We start from the raw sequence: 27,304 nt of genomic DNA, 5'->3' as shown, positions 1-27,304 counted from the left end.
AGGATCGTCCATGAGGTAGCATTGAGCGCTATAGTAGAAATCTGTTGTGAGGTAGTTCCACCTGGCTTTGGCTCTACCGTATTGTGCCAAAGTGCGACGGATGGTCGGTTTGGCGCTCAGTATCCACCACAGCAGTGTGGTTTCATGACGCATGATGCTTTTAACACATGCGTGTCGTGTTTCTGTAATCTGTTTTCGGGGTCTCGCAATAGCACGGTGCTGAGTTTACAGGGTCCTGCACTTGCGCCATATAGATTATCTACGAAGGTCGATTGTACAGTAGTAGGTGTCATAATCCGGAAAGGCAGACGGTCAACGTTCCGCGACGAGAAGATTGAGTGTTAGAGTGTCAGAAATATATATTCTATGGAGTCAGCTGAGGGAGTGGCTCGTGATGTGTGTATGCTCCGGCTGGTTACTGTGTACCACTCTCAATCTTCAAGTGTTGGAGAGATGAAGGCGGCGGACAAAGAAGCGTGGTCCCGGGCATGTGGTGAAATGTGGGTATTGGTCTGTACGCTCAAGAACACAACTGACATTTCCACCCACCATAAGGAGATTGTATTTCCGACAAAATAAAGGCGTGATATCTTTTGCACGGAACTTGGAGCGATCCCTCTGTTTATCCGTGCCTTTGAGGTGTGTCAATTTATGGTTCTGGTTCCCTCAGCTGTCAGGGCCACATTTGGCACCGTTGGTGGATCTGCGACATCGGAAACTGCAGTATCTTCTCGGACGAGGCTGGTCCTACGCTGTGTTCCATATCCGTGTGGGCGGCGTATCTCTCGTATCCATGAGACCTAGACGAAGTTGCTGCCCTCAGTTCTTGTAGAAGGGCTATGTCGGTGTCCACTGCCCCTACCATGTCGTGAACTTTAACGTGGGAGTCGATATTATTGATATTGATAGCAACTATTCGTTTTGCCTTGTGGTGGATCCGTGCTGCCGATGTGCTGTTATCTGTTGATTGATGTCGTTTAGCATTGTGTAAATCTATAGGGGCCGTAGAGTCGTCGCGGGATGATCCCCCATTTTGGTGTTAGTGTAAAGGAGAAACATTTCTCATTTCCGCACCAGGTGGGAGTGGCAAATCCCCATCATCTGGCCCGCATCTCGTGGTCGTGCGGTAGCGTTCTCGCTTCCCACGCCTGGGTTCCCGGGTTCGATTCCCAGCGGGGTCAGGGATTTTCTCTGCCTCGTGATGGCTGGGTGTTGTGTGCTGTCCTTAGGTTAGTTAGGTTTAAGTAGTTCTAAGTTCTAGGGGACTTATGACCACAGCAGTTAAGTCCGATAGTGCTCAGAGCCATTTGAACCCATCATCTGCCCATAAAAAACCGTCGGTCAATTTCAACATTGCCGAGAGAAGGCGGCGCTTCCCGAGTCTGCACAGTCGCTTCGGCGACGACGGGCGTGCCATTTCCATGGCTTCCGGGCTTGGTTCTTGCTCACAGTCTCTGGTGGACGAATCACAGTCTTGTGGATAATGCGTCTCTCTCGCAGCAGAAGATCTGTCGTGTACGCAGTCAGATTTGTGCGCCACCTCTTCATCCTGCGGAGTTGACCGACTGGTCGATTCTAACGTTTTGCTGCGTTTCGTGAGGCGTTTGGGCGACTTTTCCTTCCCACAATGTGTGACGGTATCTGAGGAAGGAAGATATTTGCGTCATTCCGGTACAAAAAAAGGGGGGGGCTGGAATAATTCGGTCTTCAATCTGAATAAGACTCTCACTTCTTGTGAACTTCGAGTGTGGATGTGTCCTGTTGGAAGTTATGTTAACGGACAGCACTGTCGGTGGCAAGGTGCTGTGACGCCATTGGTTGTGTCAGTCCATCGAGAGCGTTATGAACTGCATCTTGTGACCGCCACATAGGTGAATGGAAAGGCGGTAGTGGTTCGGTCGGTGTTCGTGCCGTCGTGTCGTAGTTGCGTGATGCGGCGTTGCAGGTATTCATTACGGATGTTGCCCTCTTTGCCACAACCAGAAACATGTTCGGGGTTTTCCGTCATAAATCATCACTGCTCGGTAGCCGCCTACGAAAATGTACCCATGTTTCGGCTATATGTTTGTGCACTTTTCCATTCGGGCTTAGCGCCACGATGACGTCTTCCTGTACCTCGATGGCTGGGTGTTGTGTGCTGTCCTTAGGTTAGTTAGGTTTAAGTAGTTCTAAGTTCTAGGGGACTTATGACCACAGCAGTTGAGTCCCACAGTGCTCAGAGCCATTTGAACCATTTGAACCTGTACCTCGAATGGTAGTTCGGAAATACTGATCGTTCGAAGGCCACGTCCAGCACGGCCACGCCCACAGGCCCGGTGTAGTCCTCGTAGTATCGAAATTTGAGTCCGTGTCGAGTCCGTTGGATAATCTTGTCGCATGTAACGCCGAAAGTCATCTGAACATAAAGGACGCTGACATCTTGGGTTGTCGGGTGCTCTGCCGGATATCAGCGTCGTACTTGCACGATATTTCGGTCTCGTAGCTCGTAACCTTCATCAGGTGCGACCTGAGACTGCTCCTCGAGTGGACCTGGTCCAGTATTTATGCCAATGGCCTTCCCCCTCGACCAACGGCTGCAGGCGCTTCCTCTGTGGTCCGTGCCCATTCCCTGCGACCTGCTGGAGCGTTGCTGCTCCGTTTTCCGTCCGCTGCGGTTCTAGGTGTTGCCTCTGCGGTCCACGCCCACCAAACCCACTCCTGGGGGTTTCATCTACGGTTTTGGGTACCAAACGTTCCCCCTGCGGTCCGCGCCCGCTCACCACGACCTGTTGGAGCGTTGCCGCTCCGTTTTTCGTCCGCTGCGGTCCACGCCCACCAGTCTCACTTCTGGGTGTTCCATCTTCGGTCTGGTGTGCCTGGCAGTCCGTCAGGGGCTCGTTTTCCATCTCCATGTCTCTGGTTCTTCTGTTTGTGTAGTGTTGCAGCTGGCCCCATTGCTCCTTTAACAATTCCAGAGCCGGATCCCAGGCTCTGCTTAGCTGATACCCTGTGTCACGGTTCATAAGATCGGCAGCGATTTTAATTTCTATCGATTCTCTTATAACACTGTCCCAAAATCTGGGTGTTTGTGCTAGAATCTTGGTATCCTCATACTTCATGGCATGATCTAGTTCTAGACAGTGTTCAGCAATGGCTGACTTAGTCACCTGTCTTAATCTAGTGTGCCTCTGATGTTCTTTGCACCTGATCTCCACAGTTCTTGTCGTCTGGCCAATGTAGGACATGCCACATTGACAAGGTATATTGTAAATCCCTGGTTTTCGTAACCCCAGGTCGTCTTTGACACTCCCCAACAGTCCCCCAATCTTGTTGGATGGACAGAAAACACACCTGATATTGTGTTTACGGAGGATCCTACTGATTCTGGCAGAAATAGAGCCAGAATAGGGCAGATATGCCACCTTCTTTGTTTCATCTTGATCTTCTTCGGGAACCTGTGGTATAGTGGCTGGTTGGAGTGCCCTCTCAATTTGTCTGTCCGTGTATCCATTCTTGGAGAAAACTGTTTTGAGACGTTCTATCTCTATAGGTAGATTCTCTTGGTCTGACAGGGCACGTGCTCTGTGGACCAAAGTCTTCAGAACCCCATTCTTCTGTGCAGGGCGGTGACAGCTGCTGGCCTGCAGATATAAATCAGTGTGTGTTGGTTTTCGGTACACATTGTGGCCAATTGATCCATCTGCTTTCCTCTGGACTAGTACATCCAGAAATGGCAGCTGGCCATTCTTCTCCAGTTCCATGGTGAACTTGATATTAGGGTGGCATGAGTTAAGATGTTCAAGAAACTCATTGAGCTTGTCCATCCCATGTGGCCAGATCACGAAGGTGTCATCCACATACCTAAAGAAGCATGTGGGTTTAAATGTGGCTGTCTCCAATGCCCTCTCCTCAAAACTCTCCATAAACATGTTGGCAACCACAGGGGACAGTGGGCTGCCCATAGCTACACCTTCAGTTTGCTCGTAATATCGGTTTCTGTACAGGAAATATGTGGATGTCAGTGTATGACTGAACAGGTCCAACAGAGCACCGTCAAATTTCTCTGCAATCAGTTCTAGTGAGTCCTTCAGTGGGACCCTGGTGATCAGCGATACCACATCAAAACTAACCATGATGTCCGAATCTGTGATGTGCAGTTGCTTGAGGCGTTGCAGGAAATCTTCTGTGTTGCGAATGTGGTGAATACATTTGCCCACATATGGAGACAGGAGACCTTTCAAGTACTTGGCTGTTGTGTACGTAGGTGCCCCAATATTACTGACAATTGGACGTAGAGGCACGCCCTCCTTGTGTATTTTAGGCAGACCATACAGTCTAGGTGGCACTGGCCCTTTTTCCCGTAGTTGTCTGATTATCTTATCGGGCATCCCTGTTTCCTTCAAGAGAGCACTAGTCTTCTTGGCCACCTTGTCTGTGGGGGTCACACTCCAGAATTCTGTATGCAGGGTCCTCCAGAAGTTGGCGTACTTTCTCATCATAATCCACCCACTGCAAGATGACAGTGGAGTTCCCTTTGTCTGCTGGCAGTACCACAATGCTGTTGTCTTCCCGGAGTTTCTTGAGTGCAAGCCTCTCCTCGGTTGTGATGTTCGATTTCGACGGCCTGGCCTTGGTGAGGGCCCTGCAGGTCTCTCGGCGGACTTCCTCTGCCACATTAGGTGGAAGTGTGGCGGCAACTTCCTCTACTGCACTGACGAAACCTGAAATGGGTACGTTACTAGGGGTCGTAGCAAAGTTGAGACCCTTGCTGAGTACCTTTAAGGTTGTATCATCAAACTGTACGCCACTCAAATTCGTCACAGTGCGTGTCTCTTCCATCTCTTGTGCTTTCTTACTCATGCGGTCAAACTTTGCAGATTGGCAAGATGAGGCATTCCTTCTAACACACTCAGCTAAAGACCAGTAGGCACGGTCTACCCAATCCCAATCTTCTCTTGTTAAAGAGGCTGCCATGTGCAGATGAATGTGTAATAGCTCCCTGGCCACAACATCAAACCTGTGGCGAATATCTCGAATCTTCTCTCCCACCAGTGCCATGCTGGCTCTGCGTTTTATCTTGTTCGCCGCTCTTGAGTTGATGTGATGTTTAATTCTGGCAAATACTGGTACCACTTCTCCATCTCGACACCTCAGCAAAAAACTGAGAGAACTCAGCATCTTCCCTTTCTTCTGCCGAAGCTTTTCCAGCTTCTTGATATTCTGATACATCTCCTCCCCGTAGAGACTTTTGATGTAACTCTTCAGGCTTTCCCGGCGCTCTAATGACATCTTGGGTTGTCGGGTGTTCTGCCGGATATCAGCGTCGTACTTGCACGATATTTCGGTCACGTAGCTCGTAACCTTCATCAGGTGCGACCTGAGACTGCTCCTCGAGTGGACCTGGTCTCCTGTCTCCATATGTGGGCAAATGTATTCACCACATCCGCAACTAAGAAGATTTCCTGCAACGCCTCAAGCAACAGCACATCACAGATTCGGACATCATGGTTAGTTTTGATGTGGTATCGCTGCTCACCAGGGTCCCACTGAAGGACTCACTAGAACTGATTGCAGAGAAATTTGACGGTGCTCTGTTGGACCTGTTCAGTCATACACTGACATCCACATATTTCCTGTACAGAAACCAATATTATGAGCAAACTGAAGGTGTAGCTATGGGCAGCACACTGTCCCCTGTGGTTGCCAACATTTAAACCCACATGCTTCTTTAGGTATGTGGATGACACCTTCGTGATCTGGCCACATGGGATGGACAAGCTCAATGAGTTTCTTGAACATCTTAACTCATGCCACCCTAATATCAAGTTCACCATGGAACTGGAGAAGAATGGCCAGCTGCCATTTCTGGATGTACTAGTTCAGAGGAAAGCAGATGGATCAATTGGCCACAATGTGTACCGAAAACCAACACACACTGATTTATATCTGCAGGCCAGCAGCTGTCACCACCCTGCACAGAAGAATGGGGTTCTGAAGACTTTGGTCCACAGAGCACGTGCCCTGTCAGACCAAGAGAATCTACCTATAGAGATAGAACGTCTCAAAACAGTTTTCTCCAAGAATGGATATACGGACAGACAAATTGAGAGGGCACTCCAACCAGCCACTATACCACAGGTTCCTGAAGAAGATCAAGATGAAACAAAGAAGGTGGCATATCTGCCCTATTCTGGCTCTATTTCTGCCAGAATCAGTAGGATCCTCCGTAAACACAATATCAGGTGTGTTTTCTGTCCATCCAACAAGATTGGGGGACTGTTGGGGAGTGTCAAAGACGACCTGGGGTTACGAAAACCAGGGATTTACAATATACCTTGTCAATGTGGCATGTCCTACATTGGCCAGACGACAAGAACTGTGGAGATCAGGTGCAAAGAACATCAGAGGCACACTAGATTAAGACAGGTGACTAAGTCAGCCATTGCTGAACACTGTCTAGAACTAGATCATGCCATGAAGTATGAGGATACCAAGATTCTAGCACAAACACCCAGATTTTGGGACAGTGTTATAAGAGAATCGATAGAAATTAAAATCGCTGCCGATCTTATGAACCGTGACACAGGGTATCAGCTAAGCAGAGCCTGGGATCCGGCTCTGGAATTGTTAAAGGAGCAATGGGGCCAGCTGCAACACTACACAAACAGAAGAACCAGAGACATGGAGATGGAAAACGAGCCCCTGACGGACTGCCAGGCACACCAGACCGAAGATGGAACACCCAGAAGTGAGACTGGTGGGCGTGGACCGCAGCGGACGAAAAACGGAGCGGCAACGCTCCAACAGGTCGTGGTGAGCGGGCGCGGACCGCAGGGGGAACGTTTGGTACCCAAAACCGTAGATGAAACCCCCAGGAGTGGGTTTGGTGGGCGTGGACCGCAGAGGCAACACCTAGAACCGCAGCGGACGGAAAACGGAGCAGCAACGCTCCAGCAGGTCGCAGGGAATGGGCACGGACCACAGAGGAAGCGCCTGCAGCCGTTGGTCGAGGGGGAAGGCCATTGGCATAAATACTGGACCAGGTCCACTCGAGGAGCAGTCTCAGGTCGCACCTGATGAAGGTTACGAGCTACGTGACCGAAATATCGTGCAAGTACGACGCTGATATCCGGCAGAACACCCGACAACCCAAGATGTCATTAGAGCGCCGGGAAAGCCTGAAGAGGTATATAAAGGACGCTGCTGACCATCGATATGTGAATGCCGATGAGATCGTCACAAAGTATCTTGACATCATCACATAAGAGTTGGGTATGGCAGTTTGTTCGACTTAGAGGCGCTGTGAAGCGGAAGTAAACGAACACCGCACGCGCGCAGAGGCGGGGACGGCTGTGAGCAGTCCGCACTGCGGAACTGCCAAAGTCTGGTTAAGCTGTCCACTCGTGACTCACAACCCGTCCTCGAAACTATATTTCTAGCAGTACTTCTTTTCTGCTGTCCAAACTTAATAGAAGTTCTCCTGCGTATCTTGTGGGCCTGACACTCCAGCAAACAGTGCCAGATGCGAGTGGGACTCGCGCTCTGAAGGTTCAGTACAAACTCAATTATGTATGTACACAGTTAATACATTCCAGGAATCGAGAATCACGACGAGTTTTGATGGTTATCGACATTGATACCGGCAAGATCTCTGTCCGAGAATCCCAAAACTTTCGAGAACGTTTTAATTTTAACTTTGAAGTCGGATAACTAATGACAAATAATATTTGTTTCATTTGATATAATTTCGAAATAACCGTTTTTCAATTTTTTCCTTTACTAGGATTGTTAAGGCTTGTTTCTTGTTACATATAGTGATTTTAGGTGAATGGGAAGTAGCTTAGGCGTTTTAAAACCTAAATTTGAGATTATAAAAATAAGTGACGTAAACGGCCGTATATTTTAATTCCACTGACTTAGAAGCTTAACTTATTTACACCACCTAAGGAGTACACATATATTTCAACTTGATACTCCCACCCGTTCGTGAGAACATGGCGTGTTAACATACGGACGAACACGGAGACAGTCTGATATAATTACAATTTATTGACTTTTTCCTTCATTATTAAAAGAGTTGACCGTGTATTACATTTATCCTCGTATTATGATGCCAAAAAAATTTTTTTAGTTACATAATTACAAATTAATGATTTAGGACTTTTCCTATACTTATACTGTAAAGCCTTTCTTCTTGCCAACTTTCATGATTCTAGATCAATGGGAAGTACCCTGTCGGTTTTGATGAGTTTGCGAGTGACAGAATAGGTGACATAAATGGCCGTACGTTTTGACTGTCTTAACTTAGAAGGTTACATCTTTTACACCGCCAGGGAATCATGGACCTTAGGACATCACATAAATTTGAACTTGATACGTCTACTCGTTCCCGAGGTAAAAGGTTTTAACAGTCGGGTAACCAGACGGATACACAAACATACAGACAACAAAGTGATCCTTTAAAAGTTTCGGTTTCACCGATTGAGTCACGGATCCTTAAATATGATACTGCGGAGAAATGGCTTAGTCACAGTCTACAAGACCCGATCCAGAATTAATCTTACTCTCTGAAACGGAGTGTGTACCATTGTGAAACATTTACTTGGAAAAGTAACACATACCTACATAGCAGGACAACAGAGAGATAGATGTCACCTTGAGTTCTTTCCCTAACAGTGATACATGACATGAAATCTCTTTCTGGAACATGGATAAACTGTGTTGTTCTCGCCCAGTGGCTCAATCCAATTGGTTCTCACCTTGCACAGCACACTGCTGCTACTACTTCCCATCAATATGTCTTCAGATTCCTATCTGTCAATTATGACATCTGTCCCCCCTGGCTATGTTTGTTAATGTGGAAACGCTGAGCTCCAACGTGTCGTGAATCGGACTCCAGTCACGCTGAAAGTATATCTGTATAACCGGTTGGGTAAGTCCGTTCAGAGAGTACTGCGCTCAATAAAACCATGCCTACTAAAGCACAGTGCCAACGGCCTTGCCACAGTAGTAACACCGGTTCCAATTGAGGAGCTACTTGACTGAGAAGTAGCAGCTGCAAAACCGACAGCGACCGGGAGAGGGATGTGCTGACTACATGCCTCTCTATACCTGCATCCAGTGAAGCCTAATGGCTGAGGATGCCTCGGTGGTCGGTCGGTACCTTTGATCCATTCGCAACCTGTTCAGAGCCAGTGGTTGTAAGGCACAGCAGTGTTCAAACAACCTTTTAGGTGGTGACAGATTTACCTTATTTCCTGGTAATTGGTTAAATTGATGGAAATGTTTTATGGCGTAGACATTCTACAACTCGTGCTACATGGCATACAGCATTAGCTACGTATTATAATTTACAAGTACTGAAAATAGTTATAATACTGTAGCTCAATTACGTACATTTGGGAGAGCCATCGTAATTTAGCATGCATTGGAAAGGCTGGGTTTGGGATGAAAATGAAAATAAGTAATAATGTACCACTAAATAGTTTAGACAAATATTATATTGATGTTCATTAATGGATACAAAAATTTGTACAAAATGAGGATGAGTAGTTGGTTGGTTGGTCCATGTCAGTCCTTAACCATGGTAGGCGCCACCATAGGCCAAGGCGGGAGCGTAGGCAGCCCTAGCGATGGGGGCGGCGTAGGCAGCGCTGGCGATGGGAGCAGCGTAAGCCCTGGCGGGGGCGGCGACGGCCACGGGGGCGTGGGCGACGGCCACGGGGGCGGCAACGGCGGGGTGGGCGCCGGCCTCCTTGTGCACGACGGCGTTGAAGCCGTTGACGGGGTCAGCCGTGTAGTCGACGACGCGGATGGAGCCGTCGGGTTCGGCCAGGCTGTAGCTGCCCTGGACGACGTCTCCGCTGCGGCTCTCGTGCTGGGTCTTGGAGTCACCAGTGTGGGCGTCCTGGACGTTGTAGGCGAAGCTGTACTCGGGGTGCGGGTCGTACTCCACGGCGGCGGGGGCGGCAGCGACAGCTGGGGCGTAGGCCCTGGCTACGGGGGCGGCGTAAGCCCTAGCGACGGGGGCGGCGTAACGGGCAACGGGGGCGGCGTAGGCGGGGGCGGCGTATCCTCGGGCAGCCAGAGGTGCGCCAGGGGCGTAGACGGCGGGGGCGCCCAGGTAGCCGGCGCTTGCCACGGCCACCACCACGGACAGAATGATGAACTGCCAGAGAAAGAGAAGACTGTTATCATTCTTTCTATCATCACAGTCTCAGATAAAAAGTGCTACCTCTTTTGTGTAGAACATATGTTCCAGTATTGGTATGGCCTTGGAGAAGGTATCTGCAATATTCCTAAGTGGGAATGTGAAGTCAAGAAAAATTTGGCCAAAATGAAGTGGAGATTTTCTGCTGTATGAAGAGTCCATTCGAAGCAAAGCAGATAACGCAGGGACATGGCTCTTTGAAAACCGCTAATGACCACTAGAACATACGCTTTAGATGTTATTCGAAGAAATATATAATTGTATCTGAATCCGTTGAATATAATACAAAATTCATTAATTTTTTTTTTATTTATTTATTTTTTTTTTTTTTTTACAGAAAGATGGGAAGTCCAGGTTGGTAGCACTGCTTGTCAATGGCACCCATCCTTATTTAAATAGCAAAGCAACGCACTATATTAATGTATTCCAATTCTAAAAGTTTTTCAGATATCACTGCATAATGTAATAATTGTGTTTCCTCTAAATAGCACGAATATCCCTTGTTTCTTTGATAATCATCCTGGTTCAAGTAGCCTAAAAGTTAGACATGGAGGAACTTGGAATAATGTTTTAATAGACGATCTCATTATGGTGTTACGAAAACAACAAAAAATTCGCCGTCTAAGACACGTCTGTCGTTCATTGCCGTCCACTGTGTTCAATTCTTTTACGAGTATACGGGAAGTGAAAGTAAACTCAAATTAATGCTTGGCAAAGCCGTCGCCACGGCGCCTGGTAAACACGAGAGTGCGCTGCTGCCGGTTGCCTCACCTTGCACGCCATGCTGTTGCTGTTGCTGTTTGCTGCTACGTTCCGCTGCTGTGTGCCTGCTTGGGCGGCGGTCACTCATTATATAGCCACAGCCGGCTCCGCCTGGTCCCCCCCGCGGCGCAAAATTTTTGCCATTCACCGCGGTAAACCTGACCCCTGTCGCGCTTGTCGCGTGCATACTTTCTACATTGCAAAAGTCAGTGGCGAGTGTCAGGAGACACAAAGAAAGTACAGATTACCTTTAATGTTTACTTTTTACGAGCAAATTTGAATAAAACATTGCAGTTTGCATTGCATTTTGCTCAAAACGTGGGGGAAGAAAATTTTAAAAATTAATTTTACACTCAGCCTCGTGTTTAACGTTGTATGTATTGATACGTTAGTTCAAAGGAACAAAAAATACATGGTGGGTCTGAAAACTTCGATAAATTGTCTCAGATAATAAAGGAAACAAAAGTTACAAACAAAATACTTTTAGTGGTCTTGAAAAGTAATCACCATTTGCTACAACACACTTCCGACATTTGTCGTAAGACTGTTGCAAACCGACAGCAAATGCATCTTGTGGAGTCGTCGAAGCACCGTCGTCACGTGTTGTTGGATATCCGTATCAGTGCAGGAGATGAAACCTGGTACCGTCAGTATGTTCCGTAGGCCATGCGACAGTCAGTGCATGGTCGGACACAAGGAAAATTACACTGTTCTCACGTATGTATTCCATATCCTTAGGCAATAAGAGGAACTTTGCAGAACAGAAAGAGCTGTGTATAAAAAGTGGACTCATTCGTCTACATAAATTCCCATAATTTAATAATTTTGAAAATCAGATACGCACGCAATTTGGGGATGATTCTCGAAAGAATCTTTAGTCGCAGCACACAAAATGGATTTACTTCAGCGATAGAGATACCAACGGGTTATGCCCTTGTGCCGTATTTCATTGATTGTATTTAGTTTTGCGATCTAGAAAAAAATACCTGTCTCTACTTAGATTGGCATGCAGGAGGCAGAGGGCTTCTCTGATGAGCTGACTTGGGAAAACTATTATTCCTTTTATGTTTTGATCGTGAAATACTGCAAGCTCTTAAAAAGGGCGGTAATTATACTCGATTAATTATTACGTAATCTGCAAGAGACCATTTTGACACCGTCCAAGCCATCGAGGATCTAATCCGTTTTCACTTACCTCCTTCTACAGCCTCGAAGAATAAGCCATGGGACAATATTAAGTTTGTATACCGTTTTGTTCACTTGAATGATTGTTATTAAATAATGGACGGACATGCTCCCATCTCCCCAAGTTCTCTTCAGCGATAAAAGCAAAGATAACCGAATGTGACGAAACAAGATCAAACTTACATATCTACAGTTTTTCAACAGAGATCATAATATTCCATCTGGAACCGAAATTATTTATTGGAACTCTTCAGTAGCTAGCTGTACTTAAAATTAGTACATTGCTTTTCCTAACATATTTCTGTAGACTACAGGTGGCGACGTTCCCGATTATCAAGATTCAAATCCTAAACTGGGCACCCCGACTTAAGCAGTTTCCTAGATGCGACACGGCCTTTCGTTCTTAATCATATCGAAGCTAAGAACCTTCTTCCCTTCTTTCCTCCTTCTCTTGTTGGTGTATCAGGAAGGTTGAAACGTATTTGTTTTAAAAGTACAGAAATATTTTTAAAAAACTTCAGAATTTGCTATGCTTAATATCAGTTGCAAGAGGAGAGCTAGTTCCAAGCTTTTAGGAGAGAAGGTACTTTCTATCTCCGCCTTGTTAAATTGATCATTTTCAATGTATCCGTTCTCAGGAAGCGTTAATAGGAGGACACTTAAATTTTTTCACATACATTTACATTGTTCGCCAAGAAGGTGACATTTTTAGGAGTAATATATTAAATTATAATTTCGAAAAAAATTTAATATTGACCCGTTTTGGGACGTATTTTTAAAATAAAAGACACTATAATAGAACTAGGAAGTCAAGAAAAATCTCACTTCATGCACCAATATTAAGACGACTGACTGTTAGAACTTCATTGCTCCGGGATAAGTGGTTTCAGAGAAAAGGCACATTTGGCTAGAAAAACAAGGAAGTTACAGGAAATTAAGTTTAAAATTTTATTGGACTTACAGTGTCTATAATATTTTCCTGCTATGCATTCATCATTTAAATTCACAGTTTCTTTCACCGCATCGCTCATAGATTATACTGCCACTGATTTGCAACCAGCAAGCAGTAAAGCATTATATTTCTGAAATATTGTAAGAAAGCTTATCAGGTTCATAATGGCACATAAAGTGTTGACTTCATTCCAATGGTACGCATGCCACACACAAACCTAATACACTCCTGGAAATGGAAAAAAGAACACATTGACACCGGTGTGTCAGACCCACCATACTTGCTCCGGACACTGCAAGAGGGCTGTACAAGCAATGATCACACGCACGGCACAGCGGACACACCAGGAACCGCGGTGTTGGCCGTCGAATGGCGCTAGCTGCGCAGCATTTGTGCACCGCCGCCGTCAGTGTCAGCCAGTTTGCCGTGGCATACGGAGCTCCATCGCAGTGTTTAACACTGGTAGCATGCCGCGACAGCGTGGACGTGAACCGTATGTGCAGTTGACGGACTTTGAGCGAGGGCGTATAGTGGGCATGCGGGAGGCCGGGTGGACGTACCGCCGAATTGCTCAACACGTGGGGCGTGAGATCTCCACAGTACATCGATGTTGTCGCCAGTGGTCGGCGGAAGGTGCACGTGCCCGTCGACCTGGGACCGGACCGCAGCGACGCACGGATGCGCGCCAAGACCGTAGGATCCTACGCAGTGCCGTAGGGGACCGCACCGCCACTTCCCAGCAAATTAGGGACACTGTTGCTCCTGGGGTATCGGCGAGGACCATTCGCAACCGTCTCCATGAAGCTGGGCTACGGTCCCGCACACCGTTAGGCCGTCTTCCGCTCACGCCCCAACATCGTGCAGCCCGCCTCCAGTGGTGTCGCGACAGGCGTGAATGGAGGGACGAATGGAGACGTGTCGTCTTCAGCGATGAGAGTCGCTTCTGCCTTGGTGCCAATGATGGTCGTATGCGTGTTTGGCGCCGTGCAGGTGAGCGCCACAATCAGGACTGCATACGACCGAGGCACACAGGGCCAACACCCGGCATCATGGTGTGGGGAGCGATCTCCTACACTGGCCGTACACCACTGGTGATCGTCGAGGGGACACTGAATAGTGCACGGTACATCCAAACCGTCATCGAACCCATCGTTCTACCATTCCTAGACCGGCAAGGGAACTTGCTGTTCCAACAGGACAATGCACGTCCGCATGTATCCCGTGCCACCCAACGTGCTCTAGAAGGTGTAAGTCAACTACCCTGGCCAGCAAGATCTCCGGATCTGTCCCCCATTGAGCATGTTTGGGACTGGATGAAGCGTCGTCTCACGCGGTCTGCACGTCCAGCACGAACGCTGGTCCAACAGAGGCGCCAGGTGGAAATGGCATGGCAAGCCGTTCCACAGGACTACATCCAGCATCTCTACGATCGTCTCCATGGGAGAATAGCAGCCTGCATTGCTGCGAAAGGTGGATATACACTGAACTAGTGCCGACATTGTGCATGCTCTGTTGCCTGTGTCTATGTGCCTGTGGTTCTGTCAGTGTGATCATGTGATGTATCTGACCCCAGGAATGTGTCAATAAAGTTTCCCCTTCCTGGGACAATGAATTCACGGTGTTCTTATTTCAATTTCCAGGAGTGTATTACATTAATTGTGTTCTTTCTTCCAGGTCCGTCAGATCATTTTTTTGAAATCTTTGGAAGTCAGCCTCGGTATTTCTTTGCTTAGAAGCAAAAAAAACCATATGTTACTTATTACTTTAGGGAATAACTGAATAAGAGAACAAACAACTTCTGAAAGCTCAAAGCAGAGGAAAAAATATCCTTAGGCTTATGAATTAAGAGAAGTCATAGAGCAACAAGTGGGTGTGTTTCACTCTGCAAGCTCCCATTTAAAGTGGCATCTACGGCCTTTAAATAAGGATTTGGTCTAAAAAGCTTTTATGTTCGTACGAAGAAAACTTCTAACCGCCATAATCAACAATAAAAAGATTAAGATTTTCATCACTTTCATCTGTGGTTTTCTTCCTAATTCTCATAATAGATCAGTTGCTCACTTGTCTCTGTCATTTATATCTTACAGCTGGACCATCGCAAACTAAATATTTGAAGCACCTCAGCAGCATTCCTTGATGGGTTTTGCCTTCTTCTTTATACTGTTTCATCTCAGTACCACCCGGGAAAAACTGTGTTATCTGTAAATATGGACAATCATCATACCTAAGGATGCCAACCAAGTTCCAGGATGGCAAAAGGAGACTTCAGTAAGAGCGCAGCATCCCGCGTTAAGTGCTGAAGTTGCATCATCGCCGCCATCTAGCGAAGCTAGTGGAAACTGTCGGCTGCTCAGTTACTCTTCCTGAAGGAGTCTTAGGAAATTCACATTTCAAATGAATTCTGTTGTACGGACAGCTGTAGCCTGCAACGACATGAGGCAGATGAGGATGACCGACTGAAGAATTCTTTAATTTGCTACGATTCTCTGAGTGCCGTGGTCATCACTACCATTTAAATCTGAAAAACACCTGTTTCGAAAGAAAGCAACTGATTCAACTGTAGTGGTTACAATTTAAAAACAAATGGCGACAAATACGACATAAAACTATTTAAGATTCTTTTTCATATGCCTACTATACACTTTTTAACAGAAGGGTCATTTCGCGGTTATGCAGTGATGTCATGCCCTAAGATGAAAAAAATTTATATTTTGTTCTGATTGAATAATCAAATGAAAATGAAGTGTGAAATTATATAACATGCTAGAAATGGTGTAATGTTTGACAATAGTTTACGTTTTCTTTTTATGCATTATGCTTCTGTACTCTATTCGAAATCATTTTAGAGCTGATACTTCAGCATGAGCACACGGACGCACGGAGCAGAGATGTCTCCTGCAGAGAACGCAAAGCGTTATCTTTCATTTCATTTAACTCTCTCAAACTCGAAACAATTCAATGTACAAAGATGAAACTGGCATCCTTGTGTCCTGTAAGAGCTGCACTGTATTTTATTTTTGTTTTATTTACTCGTTCGGCAACAGTTTTTTTAAGATGATGTATGGAAATTTTACGAAAATAGATTTCCTGCTGATGTTAGCAAATTTTCATATTGCGAGAAACTTTTTGCTTTTGAATTTAAGTGAGCGTATTCTCCTAACAGAATCTTACAAATACGTTGGACCCTACATCTTCATTTGGTCCGAACCAGAACTCTGTCAGATATCTGCAAAATGAGATAATTTGGACAAAATGTAGCCTTTTTGGTTTTATTACGATATGCAGATAACTAGATTTATAATTGCCTCATTGTTATTTGTTCTGAGCAGATTTTGTACTTATTTCTAACATAAAAAAATTATGAGTCCTAACCGAGGTAAGAATTCTTATAAGTTTGTAAAAAAGAATGATAGTGATACAAAATATTTTACCTCATTATTGCAGCAATTATGTACAGCTAAATCTACATCTACGTGCTTACTCTGCTATTCGCAATAAAGTGCCTAGCAGAGGGTTCAATGAACCACCTTCATGCTGTCTCTCTACCGTTATGTTGTAAACATTGCGACAGATCTCTTCTGTATGGCAACAACTGAATTTCTGTGATAAACTTTATTTTAACTCAGATGTCGAACAATATTCTTGTTATTAAGAGTCAAAATAATCGACAGTATAATGCAGTCACTTAAACTGCTAACTCCAAAGATTCAGCTAACTTCGCCTGTGCATCATCTTTTGTGGTGACAATGGAAGAACCCCACTAACACTACTCTCTTTGCCATCACATATGCTTGAAGTGACACTGTCTTGTTTAATGACCTGTTCCCTCTCTTGGATTTTCTAAAATATCTTTATTTTACAATGTTTTACCATGATATGTATGTATGTATGAATGGCGGCTTTCTTGCCGTCTTCAGTGATGACTCTCCTGACAGCTTCGTTCGCCAGTACTTTGACTGCAGAAAGAGAGGTTTTTATTATTAATGGCAATGTAATTTTTAATTTCGGCCCTTACTAATGCTACTGGCGTCGTCAGCAAGCCATAGTTTCTTTCTCCTACAGCAGCTTGCAGCTACAGAAATGTTCGGAGTGAAAACCCACATTGTATTGAACTATAAACAGCAATGTGCAGTTGCCTGGAAAATGACTTGCTACCTTAAGTTCAAATGGTTCAAATGGCTCTGAGCACTATGGGACTCAACTGCTGAGGTCATTAGTCCCCTAGAACTTAGAACTAGTTAAACCTAACTAACCTAAGGACATCACAAACATCCATGCCCGAGGCAGGATTCGAACCTGCGACCGGAGCGGTCTTGCGGTTCCAGACTGCAGCGCCTTTAACCGCACGGCCACTTCGGCCGGCTGCTACCTTAAGTGTGGCCAATAATTTGTTGAGTGTTGGATGTCCCTTTCTGGAGTAATAATCACTAACATGGCAACGTATCAGATCCACTGCAGATGAATCAATGGTAGTAACCCAGTTATCCTTACAACGTATGTTGCCCATATTTTACAACTTCCTCTGTTTTCCTGTACATTTACTTGCCAATATTACAGCAGTATTTTTGTTTAAAATCAGACCTTCAGCAGTTATTTTGAACAACTTGTTAGTGGAGACAAGCCAGTCAACATAAAGTTTCTCGAAACAGGCATGTAACGCCCAAGAATTTCTCTCTGCTGACCTTGCACGGATATCCCATGGGCAAGAGAGCGGCGTCGATCTGTAACTGAGATCAAAGTGATATAAGAACGAGAAGTGTTATATGCACAGCCGTCAAAAGTAAAAGCCTCTTCGCTTATATTTCCCGGAGCAGATAAGCTGAGTTGCAGTTCGCGCTCCCCTTAATCATCCATACTAATACTAATACTGATACATACTTTATACTATACTGTGCTAATACTTACAATACTAATACTTACTAATGATATTAAAAATTCGAAAGAAACTCTGTCTGTTACGCTTTCACGACTAAAAAGCTGAACCGATTTTGATGAAATTTGATATGGAGGTAGCTTGAATGTTGAGGAAGAACATACGCTAGTTTATAAGCTGTGTATTACCACATATTTATTCATTTGACGAATGTAACGCGAAATATGAATTAATAATTACCCTCTGAAAAAGTTATTAACTCTTTGACTTTAGAATTGTATTATGTTTGTGAAAGAGCTTTTATTGTTTGATATTTTCTACATAATACGGTTGAGCGTTTTCAATACAATACTTATACAATCTTCTATATGTTTAATCCATACTTCTATAGTAATATCAGTGACAAGCCCGTCACACCTTAGCCGCTCAGCATATCGCGTGTGTTATGACTTCTAAGACGTGTATTGTTTCGCAACAACAGATCGAGACTGAGCGGTTTGCCTTTCTGACTCACAATCCGGGAGTACCTGGTTCGATTCCAGGTGGGATCGGACTTTTTCCGCTCGTTACTGAGTGGGAGTGTTATCATTTTATCGTCATCGACGCACAAGTCACATAAATGACGTCAAATGAAATACTTCCACGAAGCGCGGCGACTGGTAAGTCTTCATGTAAGTTCTGCTCTTAGCCAAATTCGGAAAATAAAGAGCTGCTGTTACAATTGCCTTCTCAGGGACAGCTGCTACGCTGATCAGTTGTGGCCGAAAGTCGCATGCATTACATATGCTGCCACTGAACTTAGCTCACGATGATAATACCTAAACCAGCAACCGTGGACGGATGTTGCAAGAACGTAAACAGTTACTTTGGGTATACAATGTCTTAACAGACTCTGCCGTTAATAACTGAAGGTGCTCCGGAAGATGAAATAAATGCATGTTGAAAGGCGTCAACCTTACGATAACATGTTAAAAAATATAGTTCAACAACAAATATGCGCTTAAAAGTGTACAATGATACAGAATCATCATAATATGTGGGATGCTCTTCTGAAAATTGGCGAAGATCGTTCTGATACCGGTGCCAACGGCATTATTACGTTATATCGTGAATTCTGTAATATTGATCACAGTACATAAGAATTGTTGAACAGAGTGTATGGTGAACGGCAACCAAACTTGGAAGTTAAAGAACGTTTTTGTGAAAGGGCAGTTTCGGCGCCAACAAATGAATTTGGAGGACTGCTAAATGAAGGAAAAAAATTGTCACAAGTAGAACGAGATTTTGTAGAGTAGGAACTGTCAGAAGTGCCAATTGTCGGAAATGCCTTCTCATGAACTAAGTTTAAAGATTGGTGTTTCAGTCCTCTTAAAGAGAAATCATGATACGAGCAGATCGTTTAACGGTACGTGAGTAAAAATTACACATATATTGTTAGGGCTACTATAATTAGTAGCTCATCTAAAGTAGAAACTTGTCACAAGTAGAACGAGATTTTGTAGAGTAGGAACTGTCAGAAGTGCCAATTGTCGGAAATGCCTTCTCATGAACTAAGTTTAAAGATTGGTGTTTCAGTCCTCTTAAAGAGAAATCATGATACGAGCAGATCGTTTAACGGTACGTGAGTAAAAATTACACATATATTGTTAGGGCTACTATAATTAGTAGCTCACCTAAAGTAGAAACTGTTTTGATTACACGAATCTCAATCAAACTAAAGGATTTGTCTTTTAAATTTAAAATATTACAACTCCCACCTAACACGCTTTTGGATAGACCATAAATAAATCCGAATGGCATATACTTACTCAAAGTTGCCGGTGTGCTTTTCGAAAGAATGTGTTTTTATCACTGACAGCTCTATGTGGCGTGCTCACGTGTATCCAGCCCATAAAATACGTAAGTTCTTGCAAAAGAGGGCAATACCAAAAACATTGTCTATGCAACAGTGTTAGAATCTTCCAATAAATACCTGGTACGAAAGAAACATTTTAATATTTTAACTAATATTCAAAATACGACAAAAAAATTAAAACACATTCATTATGTACCTACATACCAGCAGACAAATTTGTTTTCGTACACACATAGTTATCTACACCACTATCTATCCAGATATTTATAAATTACCGGTATACTTCCTCATCACCACTTATCATAACGGAATTACTAAGGTGCGAGCGCAGCTGTGGATAACAGCTAGTAAACTGTATTTTACAGAAGCTGAAATTTGTTTTACGAGCCATGAGATTTGATGAATGAATTTCTACTGTCTTCGGCTGGTAATGTATGTACTTATAACACTTGTCATTACGTTAATTTCGTCTTGCAACTGCATACTTATTTAGAGCTTCGGCCACGTGACCACTACCTTCCTCAACGAAAGTATTCATAAAACAACCACCATTCATCTTTTTTATTCGAATTTCACTTACATACATTTTAAATGCTGGATAATTCTTCATGGTTTGCGCCCTCATAGTAAAATGTTTAAATCTACATTTAACAGTGATAAACGACTTCATGCATTTATTGCTACATACAACACTGCAGCATAACTCTTGTCAAAACATCTGAAACTAATCAGCGTTACTATGGTTTGAACTCTGAAACAAAAATCTGCGACACCACAATAAACAGCTTCGCATGTTTCACAACATTCCATTAATAAATTTCATACTGCGCAGAATGGAAACAACATTTGCATTGAAACAACTCCTTGGTGTATATTTGTTAAATGCTAAACAAAGGTTGTCTAATCATGGAAGAAGTCGTAGAAAGTAGGGTTCATAAATGGAAATCGATTTCACAAATTACTAAATTTTTATTTGCATTTAAAGACCACATGGGATCTTACTCCAGGTTTTCTCCTGGAAAACAGAAACACAAAAAATTAACTCGAAAAATTGAAGCTAATAATGTGGGAATTTGATGGACATCACTAGGAAGACTGATAAAAGAATAAATTACCGTTCCTTATCCGCACAAGTCACATTGTCAAAAAAACAAGAGAAATGCCCCAACGAATTTCGCATCCAAGGTGCACAAACAACAAGGTAAATGCGAGTTTCTCATACTCTGAGACATTAAACTAACACACCATGCTACAGCAAAAAATGACGCTTAAATCTTCAAACAGTCGGCATGGGAAGACAACCAGGAAACGAAAGACCTGTATTCAGAGTTCTCTGTTCTCAGTCCAAACTCTGTTTGAAGAGCTCACAATAAGGGTGTAGCCATTGTCATCGAGCGAAAGTGTCTCAAAGCATTAAAATAGAGTGGAGAAAATAGTTTCGAGCCTGATACGGCGCACAAACAATTTCTAAGGCTGGTACCGGTCTTTGTTGAGTTGCATACACAGTGTCTAACAAGGAACGTAATGCACAGCATCAGCTGGACAGTAATACAGTCGAGATGGTGCGAAATTTCTCAGGTTTGATGGGAACGGAAGGGTAGGATTCTTGTTGACGTCTGTGCCGTATACGTACTTGTCACATCTCAAGCGGGCACATGGGGGCTAAGGCACCCCTGCGACCGCACGTTAAAGATTAACGCCCGGAAATCGCAACTTCAGGACACAGCGAGTTTTATGCGTCTTTGCTACAGCGCATACGGAGATGCCACGGTTCTAGAAGGGACAAATCAGCGCCTGAAATTCCTTTGGCGCGAAGGGGTGAGTCCGTCCAGCCAGAGCATACCAGCGGGACAGAAACCGGATGCTTGCTCTTCGCGCGATGACGCATAAAAGTGAAGTATTTTGTGGAAAGATTATACAGAATCGAGCCAGAGCCATCACGTCACTGGGACGTGTATGTGTGTAAGCAAAGTTACTGTGGTTAAAATACGAGGGTGAGTCAAATGAAAATCGTAAATATTTTTTTTTTAATATTATTTATTGTGCAGAAGTGGTACAGAGCTGTATGACTTTTCAACATACTCTCCCCCACGTTCAATGCAAGTCTTCCAGCGCTTACAAAGTTCATAAATTCCTTTAGAAAAAAATTTCTTTGTTAGTCCGCGCAACCGCTCATACACCGCATGGCGTACCTCTTCATCAGAATGAAACTTCTTTCCTCACATTGCGTCTTTGAGTGATCCAAACATATGTAAATCACTTGGGGCAAGGTCTGGTGAGTATGGTGGATGAGGGCACTCAAAATGCAGATCTGTGATTTTGCAACTGTTGCACGGGCAGTGTGGGGCCTTGCATTGTCATGTTGCAAAAGGACACTTGCTGACAGCAATCCACGTCGCTTTGATTTGATTGCAGGACGCAAATGATTTTTTAGGAGATCTGTGTATGATGCACTGGTGACAGTGGTCCCTTTAGCCATGTAATGCTCCAAAAGAGAGCCAGCATAACCTTCCCTGCTGATGGTTCTGTTCGAAACTTCTTTGGTTTTGGTGATGAGGAATGGCGCCATTCCTTGCTCGCTCTCTTCGTTTCCGGTTGATGGCAGTGAACCCAGGTTTCGTCCCCAGTAATGATTCTTGCAACGAAGCCATCACCTTCTCGTTCAAAGTGCCGAAGAAGCTCTTCACAAGCATCAACACATTGTTCTCTCATTTCAGGAGTCAGCTGCCGTGGCACCCATCTTGCAGACACTGTGAAACTGGAGCACATCATGCACTATGTGGTGTGCTGACACACGACTAATATGTAAACATGCTGCAACGTCATTCAATGTCACTCGGCGGTTTTCCTTCACTATGGCTTCAACCGCTGCAATGTCCTGTGGAGTCACAACTCGTTGTGTCTGACCTGGACGAGGAGCATGTTCTACTGAAGTCACACGATTTGCGAACTTCCTACTCCATTCATAGGCTTGCTACTGTGACAAATATGCATCACCGTACTGAACCTTCATTCGTCGATGAATTTCCATAGGCTTCACACCTTCACTACGCAAAAACCGAATAACAGAACGCTGTTCTTCCCTGGTGCAAGTCGCAAGTGGGGCTGCCATCTTTATACTGATACTGCGACGGTATGTGTGCATTTTCACTATGCTGCCACCTACAGGCCATTCTGCACGCTGTTTGTAAAACGCTTACCAACTTACAGGGTAACGGCGAGAAATTTCGATTTGTTATTACAAATTTAAGGTTTTCATTTGACTCACCCTCGTAATATGGTCAACTCGTATAATCTCGAGATAGATATGTGCAGGAAACTGTAGTGTGAGTGCGCCCAGAATCAGTAGGGACAATATATTTTAATTTAAGGTGTAATAAATTGACTATGTCGTACTAAAATGTTAATATATTACGACCTTTTCATTATTGTTAGAATATTTTGGAAGGAAATGAATTACAGAACAGTGTCGGAGTGTAGGGCATGTGACGTAGCCTCACAGTCAGAACTTTCGTTATCGGTGCTTGTGCTTTTGCAGTAAGTTTGCCCTTCAAAACTGTCGACTGAGGAATGAATGTCCGATGCTTAATTTTCCAACTAGCCAGACTGGGGCAAATAATAATCAACAATAAATCAATAAATCGTTTGGAGGGTGGCTTATAGAACCTTCCTAGATCTATCACCCAACCTGAGGCAGGCTTCTCCATCGCTGGAATAGAAATCATGTGTTGTCCCCACATTGGCATCCTTGCCTGACTACCTTACAGCCACCATCGAACAAATTGTGCTGCCCACTCTAAATATTAAATAAATGTAACTGAACTGATACAGGATCGTAAAACGATCTCCACCAGTTATGTTCCTCATCAGTGTAGGAATTGGCTGGATCTTAGACTGAAATTCTTATGCTGGCTTTATAAAGTGTTTTCATATCGGTAAATCGTAATTTAGGCATATTTCCTCATATTACTCAAAATATTGTTTATAACTATTAGTACATTTGATTAATAATAAAAGTGATTTGTCTTCATTGCTGTATCATGAGCTTTTGAAAGACAGGTTACTTGTATACTTTGCGTGACTGCTTCAGTTGTTATGAATTTTATAAAGAATAACAGTTATAAACGTTAGTAAGTTTATAAATAATATGTTTAAAAGCACTATTCTGGATTAAATCTCACTTTGGCATGGAAAGGGGTGAATTATGCTACCACAAAAATCTCTGGTCATTTGCCAAATAGTATTAAGAGTAAAAGCAAATTAAAAGAATTTTTGAATGACAACTCTTTCTACTCAACAGATGAATCCTTAGATATGAGGTAATAACAGTAAAAAAATAAAAATTAATTTAAAAAATTAATTAATTATTTTGTGTAAATAAAACTTATGTTAAAACGACATGTTCCACATCATTATGAAACGTCATATTCATGATCTATGGAACAAGGATTAAAGTATTATGTATGTATGTATATATGTATGTATGGATTAATTTGCAAGGAGCTCGTCTCACCATCACTATTCATAAGTTGTGATTAGTTATTTTGTAACATGACTGTAAGTCATTTTACTTAATGCAGTTTTGTCAAATAAATATATGATTGGAGACTAGCAGCTATATCATACGGATTGTTGATGATTTACAGCAGTAACCAGCGAGGAACTGCTTTTAGGTAACTTTATTCAAAACAAACCGTCACCAGTTTCGAATTAATACATTTAATCATCAGACGGTTTTCATGCTTTTGTCAAGACACATGTTATAATGGTATAGAACTGAATTTGACGTGAAATAAACACTAATTCACAGAAGTTGTAAGCGCGTAACGAAGATGGTTAAACTATAGACTTGTGTCGGTTTGCAACTTACGTGAAATACCCGTCCTGGAACATTTGTTTCGCACAGCTTTTCTCCAATGAAACGTATTCATATAGTTTTTTGTATTATTTTGCTTATACTCGTTTTCATTACTAAGTGTTTTTGTTGGGTCACAAAACAAATTATCAATCCACATCACGTGTTTTGACTTGCTTGCAATACATGAAAACAAATGCAGAGTGTTTACAAAGTACGTGAATGTCAAAGATGCTGCAGTAGATTTGAAAGTTCACTTACAAAGACTCTTTATGGAAGGGACGACATAATGTTGATTCCAATGTGACGAACTAGAATGTCACTTATTTTATGAAAAGATAGGGGAACTCAGCAGAAATTTCCCACTCTTGGTGTACAAATGCATATTAACAACAAATATATGGTGGTACTCCTCTGGATCAGTGTCTCCTCAATTGATCAGGCTCTTTGCATCACGCATGGTGGCAGGGCATTCATTCAACTGGATTCGCCAAAATTTTGGATAAAAAATAATCGAATTTTCTATGTTGGTGAGGCAGCACGACGGCATCCTGTCCTTTGAAGTATGTACAGAAAAGGCAAATGTCATACTCAATTATTTTCTGAAGACGGCAGTGGTGGCACGGCGTCCTCTGCCTTGAACGAGGGCAAATACCGGCTCTACCATCAGAAGCACAGAGCAGGCCGCAGGCCAATTTCTTCAAAAACTGCCTAACTCCCCAGGGATGCTCGCCTTCTGCCGACAAACAGGACCTAAGACCACACTAAGTAAGAGTGCATCTACCTATCAAGAAAAACACAAATTTTTGGTCCCAGGCGCATACGTCCAGTACACTCAATAACGTAACCACACAATAATATCAGTAAATGAAACAATATTGCATAGTAATATGGGACAGTCATGTCACACAGTGATAAATTACAAAGATGGCCTTCCAGGAAAGGAAGCGTACATTACTGTTACATTAAATCAATACATATTTAACATTAAACATAGGGCATTAAATAGAGATAAACTTGAGTCTTAGCGAATAATGGCATTACAGTCTTATTTAATAATTTCGTAGGTAAACAAATATGGATAAAAGAGAATGCAAGAACCTCATGTGCTAATTGAACATTGCAGACGACAGCACATTACAATTTATTAAAATTTAGTGCCATGCACAAAATTGTCTTTAGAAGACAGATATAATGTTATTAGATTTATTACTAGACCTGCAGATAGGTAAAGAAGCTTTACCTATATTGAAGTGTGGAAAGCACTATCTGGAAGTTTTTCAGGAAAGGAGTACTAGCCAACTCGTTAAGGATATGGGCAGAGGAGCCTTTTGTGTGTGTGTGTGTGTGTGTGTGTGTGTGTGTGTGTGTGTGTGTGTGTATGTGTATATGTGTATGTGTACGTGTATGTGTATTTCTGTTTCTACTGTTATCCCATCCATAGGCCCACTGTATGGACAGAGGAAACTTTTGTGTATGTGTGTGTGTGTGTGTGTGTGTGTGTGTGTTTGTGTTTGTGTTTCTATTTCTACTGTTATCCCGTACACAGGCCCACTATTATACCCAACAGCAAACGTTTTAATGAAAAGAATATTAAAATCTTCCTGCTTATTGCTGGCCTCCCACATTAGCTCTTCATATTCACAAAGCTGATTCTCTTTCTCCAAAAGCTGCTTTAATTTTCTTGTAGCCAGCGTCTATGCTTCCTCCAGTTACACATGCTTTTACAGCCTTGCACTTATCCTTCAGCTATGAGTGCTTAGCTATTTTGAATCCTATCACAATATCGTATTTTAGGCGTCTACTTTAATTTCTGCATTTTATAGTTTCTTCTTTCACAAATGTTTCTTGTGTTATCCTTTTCTTTTCTTCTATTTGGTTTTCCACTGCCTTCAACATTTGATCTCTCAAAGTTACCCAGTCGTCTTTATTGCATTTCTCTCCCCTGTGTCCGCAAATTGTTGCCTAATGGTCCCTTTGAAACTCTCAATAACGTTTGGTTTTTCAATTTATACAGATCTCATCTCCTAAATTTTTTATCTTTCTGCAATTTCTGCAGTTCATAGCCAATAAATTATGGCTAAAATCGGCATCTGCACCTAAACTGTCTTACAGTTTAAATCTAATTTCGGAACTTTCCTTGCCGTTATACAATGGATCTGAAACTTTTCGGTGAGCCCAGGTCTCTGCCCCATATACAGACTTCTTTCATGATTCTGAAATAAAGTGTTAGCAATTACGAAATTACACTCTGCGCAAATTCAACCATGCAGCTTCCCCTTTCCATTCTTTCTCCCAGCCCATGTTCTGTTACGGTTTTTCGTTCTCTCTTTGTTCCTTTTATCCAAATAATTTCTTGAATCAAATTACATTTTCGTATCTTTTAATTACATGAATAATTCCTTTTATCTGATGATAGATTGTTTCAATCTCTTCCTCATCAGCAGAGCTAGTAGACATCAGAACTTGTACTACTTTTGTGGGTATTAGCTTCCTGCGTGTTTTGAATACGATGATGCATTTGTGATGTTCATAATAGCTTGCATGTATTATTTTCTTTATATTATTACATCCATTCCTGCAGCACCCTAGTTTGACTTTGCACATTTAACCCTGTACTGACCTGACCAGAA

The 27,304-nt window shown here is 43.2% G+C and overlaps 1 protein-coding gene across 1 annotated transcript in view; it reads right to left on the bottom strand.

The window, feature by feature from the left end:
* Window positions 1–10,997, bottom strand: part of LOC126456413 (cuticle protein 18.6) — a 50,753-nt gene extending 39,756 nt beyond the window's left edge. Inside the window, exon 1 of the mRNA XM_050092165.1 lies at window positions 10,961–10,997. Coding sequence (XP_049948122.1) covers window positions 10,961–10,972 — 12 coding nt within the window. The 5' untranslated portion in view covers window positions 10,973–10,997. The remainder of the gene's footprint in view (window positions 1–10,960) is intronic.
* Between the last annotated feature and the right edge of the window lie 16,307 nt (window positions 10,998–27,304).

Source organism: Schistocerca serialis, chromosome 2 (assembly GCF_023864345.2).
Source record: "Schistocerca serialis cubense isolate TAMUIC-IGC-003099 chromosome 2, iqSchSeri2.2, whole genome shotgun sequence".
NCBI lineage: Eukaryota > Metazoa > Arthropoda > Insecta > Orthoptera > Acrididae > Schistocerca > Schistocerca serialis.
This window is presented reverse-complemented; position numbering and strand designations above follow the sequence as displayed.